The sequence below is a fragment of the Myotis brandtii genome, unplaced genomic scaffold (genome assembly GCF_000412655.1).
Source record: "Myotis brandtii unplaced genomic scaffold, ASM41265v1 scaffold575, whole genome shotgun sequence".
NCBI classification, from domain to species: Eukaryota; Metazoa; Chordata; class Mammalia; order Chiroptera; family Vespertilionidae; genus Myotis; species Myotis brandtii.
The window spans coordinates 148037-161312 of record NW_005370153.1 but is presented as its reverse complement, the minus strand read 5'-3'; the positions used below and the strand labels follow the sequence as shown (position 1 = coordinate 161312).

General features: G+C 37.3%; 1 protein-coding gene across 2 annotated transcripts in view; it reads right to left on the bottom strand.

Annotated features, from left to right (window-relative positions):
- SLC13A1 (solute carrier family 13 (sodium/sulfate symporter), member 1) overlaps positions 1-13276 on the bottom strand; it is a 118147-nt gene that overhangs the window by 17250 nt on the left and 87621 nt on the right. Inside the window, exon 15 of one of the 2 annotated variants that reach the window (XM_014549921.1) lies at positions 11946-12111. In XM_014549921.1, the coding sequence (XP_014405407.1) occupies positions 11974-12111 (138 nt within the window). In that variant the 3' untranslated portion in view covers positions 11946-11973. Of the gene's footprint in view, positions 1-11604; positions 12112-13276 lie in introns of those variants that run through there. The other variant, XM_005878862.2, reaches the window with a different exon arrangement.

The following is a 13276-nucleotide window of genomic DNA, read 5'->3' as shown; positions in this document are numbered from 1 at the left end:
GTTGGGGAGGACCAAGCCTACAGGGGAGGGCAGTTGGGGAGCCAGGCCAGCAGGAGAGGGCAGTTAGGGGTGACCAGACTGTCAGGGGAGGGCAGTTAGGGGCAATCGGGCCACAGGGGAGTGGTTAGGGTGTGATCAGGCCAGCAGGCAGAAGCAGTTAGGGGCAATCAGGCAGGCAGGCGAGCGGTTGGGAGCCAGCAGTCCTGGATTGTGAGAGGGCTGTATTGTGAGGTGGGATTGAGCCTAATCAGGCAATTGGACATCCCTTGAGGGGTCCCAGATTGGAGAGGGTGCAGGCTGGGCTGAGGGACACTACCCTCCCACCCACCCCCCCACCATGCACAAATTTCATGCACCAGGCCTCTAGTCTAAACATAAAAACAGATCCTTAAAATTTTTAACTGGCAAGTTTTCAATTTTATTTGCCTTAAAATTTTTAACTGGCAAGTTTTCATTAATTTTATTTGAATAACAATAGAAAATGCAAGAAGATTTACTAAATAATTTTTGAACATTTAAAAAATCTTCCACTAACCAAAATCAGTGAAATTTTACTTTTTATTGACACCTGAAAAAGTGCACAGTAGTTTGACAAAAATTGATAAAATGACAAAATTTAGAATTAAACTTTTATTCAAGGTCTACTTCATGCTTATGCCTAGATTCCTTAAATTTATAAAGATGATATATTCAGAAAAATTATATGTCAAATAACATTTTATTTGAAGATAAGACTGTTTGTCTTATTTTGTTTTCATTTCTGCAATTTCCACTCTCTGCACAGTTTCCAGAGCAATCATTCCCAAGCTGCTGAAGGAAAGAGTGAGTAGTGAGTGCATTTCAGTCACTGTAATACAAATGCCTAGAAGCTAGCTGTTGTGCACTGGTGGCTATAATGTAATGTTCTTGGCCACATTAACATCATTCCCAGGGACTGAATTATTTAATATTTTTGTCAATCTGATCAATTATTTAAAAATTCTACTTGCTTGTAAATATAGAATTTCAAGCCATATTTTGTTATAATAGCCACACTACATTCTGCATTTATTTATCTTCTGTAATTTAGATTAATATTATCTATAATAACAAATAAATAGTGTATATCAGTGGTTCTCAATCAGGGATAATCTTGCCCCCAGGGGACATTTGACCAAGTCCAGAGATATTTTGGGTTGTCACAATGGAGGATGTTTGGTACTGATATCTAGAGGGTTAGCGGCCAGGGATGCTGTTAAACACCCTACAATGCACATAACAGCTCCTCACAAAAAGGACTGAGATGTCAATAGTGCTGTTTTTGAGAACCTTGATTTATATTGGAGAAGGAAAAAACATTGTTTAATGTCTCTGAAGAACTAGTAAGCTAGTACCAAACGTGGGCAAATGTGTCCTAGTAATCAGAATCTCTGAGAATAAGAGATTCCAGTGCATGGGAAAGGCCTGCATGTTTTGCTTGATTGGTTGAGGTGCCCTTGTGCTCTTCACTATGTTTTAAGAAACAGGAAGTGGGGTAGATCCTGGCTGAGGGCAAACACTTATCTATGCAGTGATTAGAAAGAAAAAGGTTTTGCCTAGACTAGAGAAAACTAGGAGCAAGCCTAAAGAATTTGACTCAAAAGAGAGTTAAGCTCTAGCGGATTTGTCTCAGAGAATAGAGCCTAGGCCTGCTCTAATCCTGACTGAAGGGTCGCGGGTTTAATTCTGGTCAAGAATAAGGGCACAGACCTTGTTGCAGGCTGGATCCCTGGCCCTGGTCGCAGCGTGTGCGGGAGGCAACCAATTGATGTGTGTCTCTCACATCAATGTTTCTCTCTCTGTGTTTCTCCCCCTCCCTTCCACTCTCTCTAAAAATCAATGGGAAAATATCCTCAGATGAGGATTAACAAACAGGAGAGAGAGAGAGAGAGAGAGAGAGAGAGAGAGAGAGAGAGAGAGACTTCTCTCTTGGCTCTGCAACCTGTAGATACTCTATCATGCAGCTAAAAGTAAGTTCAAGTACATAGTTACCGACATTAGGAAATAATCATCTATTGGAGATCACGGCTTGCAGGAATAGAGCCAGATCCTGCTTCTGAAGAGTATATGAGATTATATATATGTACTTTTCCCTTATCTATTTGAACCTGAATAAAAACGATTAAATAAGCATGCAAAGGCAGTAGATATGGCTTTAGTAAACAGAATCAAATAGATGGAGGAGTAAATCATTTTAAAATTGAAAGTTATTTATAATCTTTTATTGTCAATGGACAGACTTTAAATGTATTAAAGGCCAAATAATAAATTACTTTGGCTGACTCTGAATATTTCCCCATAGCCTTTGCAAAAAATAACTGAAATTATGCTAATCTAATATATTATGGCAATCTTAATTTTAACCATAAAGGCAGGAGGAAAATGCTGAAAACTTGTTTATAACTAATTCTGCTGACATTGAATATGAGCTAAATAATGTTTTTACCTTTAAAAAATTGGTGGGACAAACATAAAATATATCACACTATAGGAAGGAAAAATATTTCACACTACTGTGAAAAATGTTATTGTGACTACTGTGAAAAAAAATCCATATCCAAAATAAGTGATTAAACAGATGTAAATCTCCCAGAACCAGGCCATCTGCACAATAAGCACTCTCTAAGTGTGAGTTGCTATTATTAATAATGCTAGGGCCCATTATAGCTTTGCATGAAATAAGTATCTCATAGCTAACTGAATGAAGGAAGCATAACCAAATAAAGAAATCATAATGAAGGAAGATCTCAGTCCAGAAGTCCTTGTGTTGCTGATTCTATTTATTAGGAAAAATACCTTGGGGGAAACCCATCTACTTAGGAAAGGAATATATTCTTCTAAGATATCAGCACCAGCAACAGCCATGCACAATTGTCATTCTCCGTGTTCAGCAAATGTTCTTCAAACAACCCCTTTACAGAGTCAGAAAAGAATCAGTAATCTGAATAGAAACAGAAATCTGAGTAAGAAAAACCAGTGACACATGCCATCCCCCAGCAAGAACAGATGGGGTGACAGCTTTTAGCCACATTGAAGCAAATGAAGGGGGACATAGTGGATCAGGTGAACATTGTATGGAATTTCCACAAAAAGAGTAGCTCAGTTGAAAAGTATTTGTTCTGCTCATGATAATGTAAAAATACAAAGTCAGCATGGGACCCCTGTGAATAAAATTGTAGAATCTTATGAAAGCAACATAAAATGAGATCCAAACAAATGTAGTAGAAAATAAAATGCATATTGAACATAACCACAAATCAGTTGGTAGTATTAAGTGCCTAAAGCATAAAGATGTTACCTGCAAGTAACATATAGAATATACCAGTATGTAACATACACAACATAAAATATACACTTTACATTGCATCAAAACTTATTAGAAATATTTAAAATGTCTAAACGTATGGGATTATTGTGAACTATCTTTTTGCTAATAGATCCTAATTTTATTACATTGTGATCAGAAAACACTGTATAAAATTGATTTGTTGTAATTTATTGAGATTTGTTTTGTAAACTATTTTATGATCAATTTGTAAAAACAAAGGAGACATGAAGCATAGTTCCAAATACAGTAGATAAAATAAAAAGGATCATATTAAAAACTTGATTCTAATAATTTTGAAAACTAAGGTGAAAGTCACTCAAATTTTGAAAATTTGAATTGATTTATAACATCAAAGGAGAATCAAATTTAAAATCTACTAACCAAAAATCTAGTTGGACAAAGGAATGGACAGATAGATATGTGATAAAGTGAGTAGACTAAAATATTAATGGTAGAATCTAGGGTGGCAGGGGTGTTCACTAAAGTTCTATCGACTTTATTGTTCATTTGAGAATTTTCATACTAAAATGTTGGGGAAATTTTTCAGGCATTTATGTAGTCAATTTCTCTCATTTTGAAAGTAAAACAATCCTATATCTTATATAAATTATTCCAGAAGAGAATAATAAAAGTGGGGATGATATTCAACTCATATAATAAAAGTATCATAACCTTGATGATAAAATTGGACAACAGTTCAGCACAGACAGGAAAACTGGGGATGAAAGAGTTAAATAATTGGGCCAAGGTTATGCAACCAGAAAACAGTGATATGCAAAGCTTGGTAGTTCTTGTTTTAAAATAAGTCTCTTAACTCATATTTTACTTTCCTACTCTTAAATTAGACAATAATATTCTGGCAAAAAACCTAAGTTCAAAGGCATTTTGATACTATTTTAATACTATTACAACATTTTCCTATTGCCCTTTTTAGCTTTATTTTTAAAAAAATCTTTATTGTTGAGAATATTACACATGTCCCCCTTTTTCTTCCCATTGCTCCCCTCCGCCCGGTTCTGGCACCACTCCAGGCCTTCACCACCCTATTGTCTGTGTCCATAGGTAATGCATATATGCATAGAAGTTCTTTGGTTAATCTCTTCCCACCCCCTCCCCATTTCCCACTGAGATTCCTCAGGCTGTTCCATGTTTCCATGCCTCTAGTTCTATTTTATTCATCAGTTTATTTTGTTCATCAGATTCCTTATTTATTTATTTTGAGTTTTAGATTCAATTGTTGATAGATATGTATTTATTGCCATTTTATTGTTCATATATTCTTCTTCTTCTTTTTCTTTTTCTTCTTCTTCTTCTTCTTCTTCTTCTTCTTCTTCTTCTTCTTCTTCTTCTTCTTCTTCTTCTTCTTCTTCTTCTTCTTCTTCTTCTTCTTCTTCTTCTTCTTCTTCTTCTTCTTCTTCTTCTTCTTCTTCTTCTTCTTCTTCTTCTTCTTCTTCTTCTTCTTCTTCTTCTTCTTCTTCTTCTTCTTCTTCTTCTTCTTCTTCTTCTTCTTCTTCTTCTTCTTCTTCTTCTTCTTCTTCTTCTTCTTCTTCTTCTTCTTCTTCTTCTTCTTCTTCTTCTTCTTCTTCTTCTTCTTCTTCTTCTTCTTCTTCTTCTTCTTCTTCTTCTTCTTCTTCTTCTTCTTCTTCTTCTTCTTCTTCTTCTTCTTCTTCTTCTTCTTCTTCTTCTTCTTCTTCTTCTTCTTCTTCTTCTTCTTCTTCTTCTTCTTCTTCTTCTTCTTCTTCTTCTTCTTCTTCTTCTTCTTCTTCTTCTTCTTCTTCTTCTTCTTCTTCTTCTTCTTCTTCTTCTTCTTCTTCTTCTTCTTCTTCTTCTTCTTCTTCTTCTTTTTTTTGCTTCCTCATATTCCAAATCATTGATTTGATTCAATGATAGGTATCCTCTACTATACTGTTGAATTCCTGTAAATTATTGATTATTTCATTTAGTGTATGCTTAATTTCTGACTGGTTCTTTTTCATGTCTTTAATGTTCTCACTAAGACCCTTGAAATTATCATAAGTCTCTTGAAGCTCTCATTACAATACACAAGCATTCTTATAACCATTGTTTTTAACTCTGTATCTAGTAGTTTTCTTGCTTTAATTTCATTTAGTTATTTTTTTATTTCTTCTGTCCTTTCATTTGTGACATGTTTCCTTGTCTCCATAATTTGACTGCTTTCCTGTGTTTGTTTCTATGTATTAGGAAAAGCTGCGATGTCTCCTGGATTTGGTAGAGTGGCTTGTGTAGTAGGTGTCTTGTAGGGCCAGTGGCTCACCCTCCCCAGTCACCTGAGCTGGGCACTCTAGGTGCACCCCTGTGTGGGCTGTGTATATTGTCTTCTTGTATTTGAGCCTTGATTGCTATTGGTGTCATTAGGAGGAATTGACCTCCAGGCCAATTGGCTGTGAGGACCAGCTGTGATTACAGTGGAAGAGCTACTGTGCAGAAGACACCCCTATGGAGCATGACTTGCTTCAGTGGGGCTTTGGTGCTCACTGAGTCTGCCCCTTGAGTGTGTTGCTTGGGGATGTGTAGAGTTGTAATCTGACATGGTCTGAAGCTGTCCACCATATGCACTGGCTTTGGGGCCTACCGAGAGCAAAGTCAGCAGCCACTGCCTGGGGCCACCTGGAATAAGCTACAGAGCAATCTGCAGATGGCTGCTGCTTGTGTTGGGCTTGGAAGTACACAGACAAGGCCAAGCTATCAAGCAAGGCAGACTGCTGCTAGTGCTGGGTCTTGGGCCTCTTATGTATGGGGCATGCTGCTGCTTGTTTGAGAGATTTTAGAAAAGGTTGAAACCTGAGCCAGGACAGGCTATTCATATGGAAAAGCTGTTGCAAACAGCTTGGGTAGGCCTGAAAATTATGTGGGGCAAGGTCTCAGGGAATCACCAGGGCCCTTTTAATAAGTCTCTCTTCACTTTGCTTCCCTACCCCCAGGCTTTCACATTCCACTAAAATACTCAAACTAAAAACTTGGTCAAACCTTCTTTAAAACCAACTGATCAATGAGCTTTTCACATCAAAGATCTTTGTGTATTCATATTTATCCAAAAAGTGGAAATATGGACTAAATGGTCTTTTCCAGAAGCCCATGTTGATTTTTATTTTTTCCCCTAAGAGTGACAGTAATATTTATTACAATCTTGCATTGCCATGAAGAACTTCTAGAACCCATCACAATATCTTACTTTAATACAATGCTTTGTCCAGGCTGGTGTGGCTCAATGATTGAGCATTGACCTATGAACCAAGAGGTCATGGTTAGATTCCCAGTAAGGGCACATGTCTGGGTTGCAGGCTCAATCCCCAGTAGGGGGCATGCAGGAGGCAACCAATCAATGATTCTCTCTCATCATTGATGTTTCTATCTCTCTCATCCTCTCTTTTCCTTTCTGAAATCAATAAAAATATATTTAAAACTAAAATAAAATAAAACAATGCTTTGTACATTGGGTTGAACCAGCCTACAACTAATTCTGACTTCTGAAAGTGGGAGAATTCCTGGTTTTTCAACTCTTTCTAGAATTCTTGTATATACTCTTATAGGAATTTAGAACAATACTCAAGAGACAGAGAGTACTCTTAAATCATCATTTATTATATTTTTTTTCTAAGGGAATAAAAAGAGTAATTAGAAAATATCAACAATAAATTTTTGGAAAATCTCCTAATTCACAAACTGACATTTCTTCATGGAGAAGTTAGAGATATGCTGGTGATGATTTCTTTGATAATTTCAGATATTGTTTCTTTGCCTCTTAGGAGGGACTTACTCAGACTTTAATAAAAATGAACAATGTGAAAATTTCTTGAGAACATGCAATTATGGTATAGTACATTTTTTCAGTTCCCACTCTAACGTTCTGAGTGCTTTAAAAAGCTACACCATCAGCCATTCAGATAGTGGGGATGAAAAACAGATGGATTGTGAAGAACCAAAAAAGGAAGAGAAAAATAAAGCTCAATGTTACCCTTGAGTGTGCAGAGTATTATATCCCTCTCTTTAGCTCACCAAAGTTCAGGTGTAGCTGAGGAGTGATGCCTGAACCTCTAAGAGCCAATCTGTCAATAGAATCTTCCATCCCAACCTCCATATCCACTTTTTTAAAAAAAATTGTAATTTACTGTTTGCAGTTAGAGGCCTTATAATGATGTAAGGAATAAATATTTACAGCCACTCTCACAAAACTTATCTTAACGCAAAACATGACTAGCACTAAAGAGGCACTCAAGGCATGCCCAGCCAACTCATGTGGCCCTAGACTTCCACTGGACCTGAGGCTTAAAAGGACCCAACTCAGTGCACAGCAAAGCCTTGTTCTTTTTTAATGCTGAATAATAGTTCATGGGATGAATGTTTCACAATATGCCTAACCATTCACACTTTGAAGAACATCTGGCTTGTTTCCAGTTTTCGCTTTTATTAATAAGCTGCTATAAATATCTGTAGGTGGGTTTTTGTATGAACATACATTTTCATTTCCCTGGGATAAATGCCCAAGATTGTCATTGCTGGGTCATAGGACAGTTTCGTGTTCAGTTTTTTTTTGTGTGTGTGTGTGTTTTTGTTTTTTGTTTTTTGGTCAAGAAACTGGCAGTCTGTCTTCCATACTGGCTGTACTGCTGATATTTCCACCAACACTGCCTGAGTGATTGAGTTTCTCCACATCCTCGCCAGCAGTTGGCGTTCTCACTAGTCTTTATATTAGCCTCTTTGACAGCTGTGTATAGCTCATCATGGTTTTAATTTGCATTTACCTAATGGATAATGATGTTGAACATCTTTTCATGGGTTCATTGAACACCTGTATATGCTCCTCTGTGAAATGTATATTCATACTTTTTGCCCATTTTCTAATTGGATTGTTTGCTTATTTACAGAGTTTGCTTATATATTATCTATATTAGTCCCTGTGGTTTGCAAATATTTTCTCTCATTCTGTAGTTTGTTTTTCATCCTTTGAATGGGGTCTTTTTTTTTTTTATTCTCACCCGCGGATATATTTTTATTAATTTTAAGAGAGAAGAAGGGAGAGGGAGAGGCAAAAGGAGAGAAAGAGGGAGAGGAAAGGGAGAGAAGAGAGAGAGAGAGAGCCATCAATTGGTTGCCTCCCATACGTGCCTGGACTAGGGATGGAACCTGCAACCTACGTATATGCCCTGACCAGGAATTGAAGCCACAAACTTTTTTTCAAGTTTATCTTTATTGTTGAAAGTGTTACAGATGTACCATTTTCCCGCCGTTCACCTCCCTCCACCCCACACCCACCTCCTGCCCTAGGCCTTCATCACACTATTAACTGTGTCCTTGGAACCCACAAATTTTTGGTGTACAGGATGATGCTCCAACCAATTGAGCTACCCAACCAGGGCTTGGTGAGGTCTTTTGCTGAGCTTAAGTTTAAAATTTTGATGTGCAATTTATTCATTTTTGCTTTTATGGACTTTTATGGACTATGCTTTTGGTGTCAAATAATCTTTGTGATTTAGCCATGGCAGAGATATAGCTAGCAATAATCTTTTACATATAACAAGATGTAGTACACATTTCAAGACACAATTAATGTGTCATGATATTGTGTTATTAAATTTTGCTAATACATTTATTAGAAATATTGGTGAAAAGTGTACCTCCTCACCTCCCAGGCTGAAAAGGAGAGAACAAAGCCTTGGATACCAAGTAAGGTGAAAACAGTGCACACATTTGAAGAAAGGAAGTGGAATTCTAAAGATGCTGACATGTACAGAGGCAGTGGGAGTGAGTGAAGAATACACATCTGCCAGGGAAGCCCTCTAAGTACTTAGATGAACAGACAGTAAAAGGCACTTAGTGAAATTGCGACTATTATCTAGATAAGTTCTAATCCTAAGTAAAATACTGGGATTTAAAGTGACAGAAATTTCTAGTTAATCTTAAGTAAGGATCAAGATAATAACAAAAACACTATCTGCCACTGAGTGGGAGGACAAACATTTATTTGATCATCTGTTAAGGTTGCCTTTTAGAAACTTTCAAAGACAGTATGCACTCTCAATCTAACAGAGATTGAGGACTTGATGTAAATGGGGCAAACGTGAAATGGGTGAATTAAGTCATTTTTGATATATCAACCAAACATAGAGATGTAGCAAAAGAACTATCTAGCTCATGTAAACAAATTTTGACTAAGTGTTATTTTTCCTGTACTCAGCTGGCAGCCGATGAAAGTAATTTATTAAAATGATTCAAGCTGAAATATTTACATTATTTTCTTGAGAACAAAACTTATTCATTATAATTTGAAAAGTCATTTATTATTTTCATAATAAAAATGCATTCATCATACAATGTAATTCATCACTGATAAATTGAATGGCTAGAAAAAAGCATAAATGTAATTGATACTATGGATCATAAATAAAAGTGTACCATGATAGGGAAGGGAACAGGTGAAAGAGTGAACATAGAAGAGATACACAAAGCAGCAATATTATAGTTTAAGGTTTAAATGGACAAATTTTGCCTTGAAATAAATTAGTAAGCTTTCGTTGCCTAATCAATAGACAAATGATGAATACAGGCAATCTATAATATATGATTTCCTAAAGAAATGCATTCCATTTTTAAAAATCATTCTATATAATAAAAGTGTAATATGCAAATCAACTGAACAGCGAAACGACCGGTCGGCGTGGGGGCGGGGCCTGAGAGCAGTTGGTGCCAGGCCAGCCAAGGTGCATGCCAGTGGGCAGAGGAAGGAGATGGCAACAGGGTGGGGGGGTGGTGGCGACCAATGGCAGGGAGATGGGCGCCGGCGCCATCCCCTGATCGCCCACCTGGTCGCCTCCTGCAGAGGGAGACCACAGGCAGTGGCAGCGGTGGGGTGATTCGTGGCGGGGCCACCCCCAGCATCATCCCATGATCAGCCTGCTGGGGTCGCATCCCACAGAGGGAGACCACTGGTGGCCGTGGCGCAATGGGAGGCAGGGCCAGCCTCTTGCCGCCCACAACGTCCCCTCATCAACCCATCGGTAACTGCCCACAGAGGAAGGCCAGATGGTGGCTTAGGCCCACTCCTAAGTTGGACATCCCCTGAGGGCTCCCAGACTGTGAGAGGGTGCAGGCTGGGTTGAGGGGACCCCCCCAGTGCATGAATTTTCGTGCACCGAGCCTCTAGTCTTTAATAAAAATCATCTTTACTATATTTAATTTACAATAAAACCAAATCTGGTTTGATGACTTTCACATGAAAATGAAAAATAGCAAAGGTATTTTTTAAGCCTTACCTTTCATTTTGTTCTTTTCATGAGAATTACTATTTTAACTTTTCCATCTTTTTCTATATAGCCATCTTTTTTGTTTTTGATTATCATTTTCCCCCTTTAGTCTAATTTTGAAATGCCAATAGACTTTATTCTTTCACATCTTGAGTGATAGAAGACTATTCTCTTCCTTCTTTTTAAAAAAATATTTTTATTGATTTCAGAGAGGAAGGGAGAGGGTGAGATAGAAATGTCAATGATGAGAGAATCATTGATCAGCTGCCTCCTGCACACCCCCTACTGGGGATTGAGCCTGCAACCTGGGCATGTGCCCTGACCGGGAATCAACCGTGACCTCCTGGTTCATAGTTTGATGCTTAACCACTGAGCCACATCAGCCAGGCCTCTTTCTACTTTTGTTCAAATGTTCAGTTCTTTTCTCTTCATGGTCTGTCCATAAATAATTTATATTTTTTTATAAGTATAGCAATAGTTTTAATTTTTCATTCCTTATTTTCCTTTTTTTTAATTTCAATGTTGATATAATGGAGTTATGTGATTTTTTCCTACATCTATATATGCAGTGAAAATTCATTTAAATTTCTGAATCACCTTTTTTGTATATGACATTATGTATTTCTAAAATAAGATAAACACTTAAGCAAAATTATTATACATAAGTGTAGTAATAGTTTTACAGTGTTTAGCTTTCTCTTCTAACTGTGCTAATGGTGCAAATCATAGGTCTACAAAATGTATTTCTCAGCGCACTGAGATCATAAAAGTATAAATTACATTACTCTAACCATAAGGTCAAGTGGAAATTGGTCCTTATATATGAGGTTTTTGTTGTTTATTGGATTCACATTTATTTAGATTAAATTTTGCTTTTATACCACAAGATCACCACAATTTTGTTTCTTCAGAAAATTCCCTTGAACAACACTAGAGAAATAATTTATCCAAGTACGTAATTAACTTGTATATTTTATTTTCTATATATAGCTTCATGGGAAGTTTCTCAAATAATAAATTGACATTTGAAATGTTACACTGAACCCAAATGGTAAGATGAAACAAATGACCTAATCTCTTTGAAGGTCAAGTTATAAATTATTCTTGTGATGAAGCAGGATACTTATGGTCCATGAGCAAAATCCCAACTGTGGGCTTCTTGATGAAGGCACTTAGACACTCTGGCTGCATCTCAAAGGAAATGTAGAGTCTGAGTTGTGTCAGAGTTTTGAGTGTTCACTGGAAGTGCAGAAGCTACACCAGGACGGACTTAAATGTGTCATCAGTTTTTCAGAGTTAAATTCTGCAGTGAATTCTTAATGGTTCCCAAAACTCACCACAGGATGGTCAGAGCATTGGTGCTTGTCATGGCATGGTCCCATTATTAACTATAGTAGCCCAAGGAGGGTAAGTATGGAGGTCAAACATGGGCACCATCCAGGTGAACGTGCCCAGCATCACCACAGCAACACCCAAAATGTTGACGCCAAGTCCAGCTTTAACCTTGAACAGGAAAGAGAATAAATGTCAGTCTTCTAAAAAGAAAACCGAAGGGAAGTGGAATACCATTACAGAATGTATTTACATGCATACTAAATGGTTAGTATAAATTGTTGATTTCATAAAACAATGAGTTCTTTCATTCATTTCAAAAGAGAATCTGTCCCCAACTAAATGCCATTTACCTGAAGAGTTTTAGAGAAGTTCCTCTTAGGAATATACTGGCCATTCTGATTAGAGAAAAAAATTCCTTTAATAATCTGCCATTTCACCCTGGCCAGGTGGCTCAGTTGGCCGGAGCATCATCCTGTACACCAAAAGGTTTGGGGTTTGATTCCTGGTCAGGGCACACACCAAGGCTGTGTGTTCTATCCCTGGTCCCCAGTAGGGAACAGTACAGAAGGCAACCAATGGATGTTTCTCTCACATCAGTGTCTCTCTCTCTCTCTTCCTTCCTCTCTCTCTAAAAATCATTAAAAATATCCTCTTGTGAGGATTAAAAAAAAATCTACCATTTCATGTTAAATCAAAATTAGAGTTTGTGGTTTTGTATTTCAGTGTATAAAGTTCAGGACACTATATGATAACTGGATCCTTCATAGTCAATATTGTTAATAGTGTACCCTTCAGTATTCTCTTATTAAGATTTAATAATGCCACTTCTATTCATCTTTCCTAGAGTTCCCACGTTTTTAGCTCTGACATCATCATTCTGGTGTCCATGAAACAATCTCAAAGTTTCTTCCTATCCATTAAAACAGAGGCCAGCAAACTACTGCCCATGAACTGTTTTTGTAAATAAAGTTTTATGGGACAACAACACACCCATATTGTTGTTGAATGCTTTCATGACACAATGGCAGAGTTGAGGAGTAGTGACAGAGACCATATGGCCCACAGAGTCTCAAATATCTACTAGCTGTTTTTACAGAGAAAGCTGCTTATCTTTGCATCTCTGTATTAAAACAAAGCAAAAGGCGGATACCTAGCAGTGATTACTCAGAGATCCCCTTTCCAGTCCATGCAAGCCGCTCATTTATTCCGGAACCTTGTTTTTATTTTTAAAACTCACATACGTAGGACATTGCTTATGTTATGCACATTTTTTTTTTTACCGAAACGATAGTACATGACTTCTGCATTGAGGTGTTTCCAGGATTTTTACCTT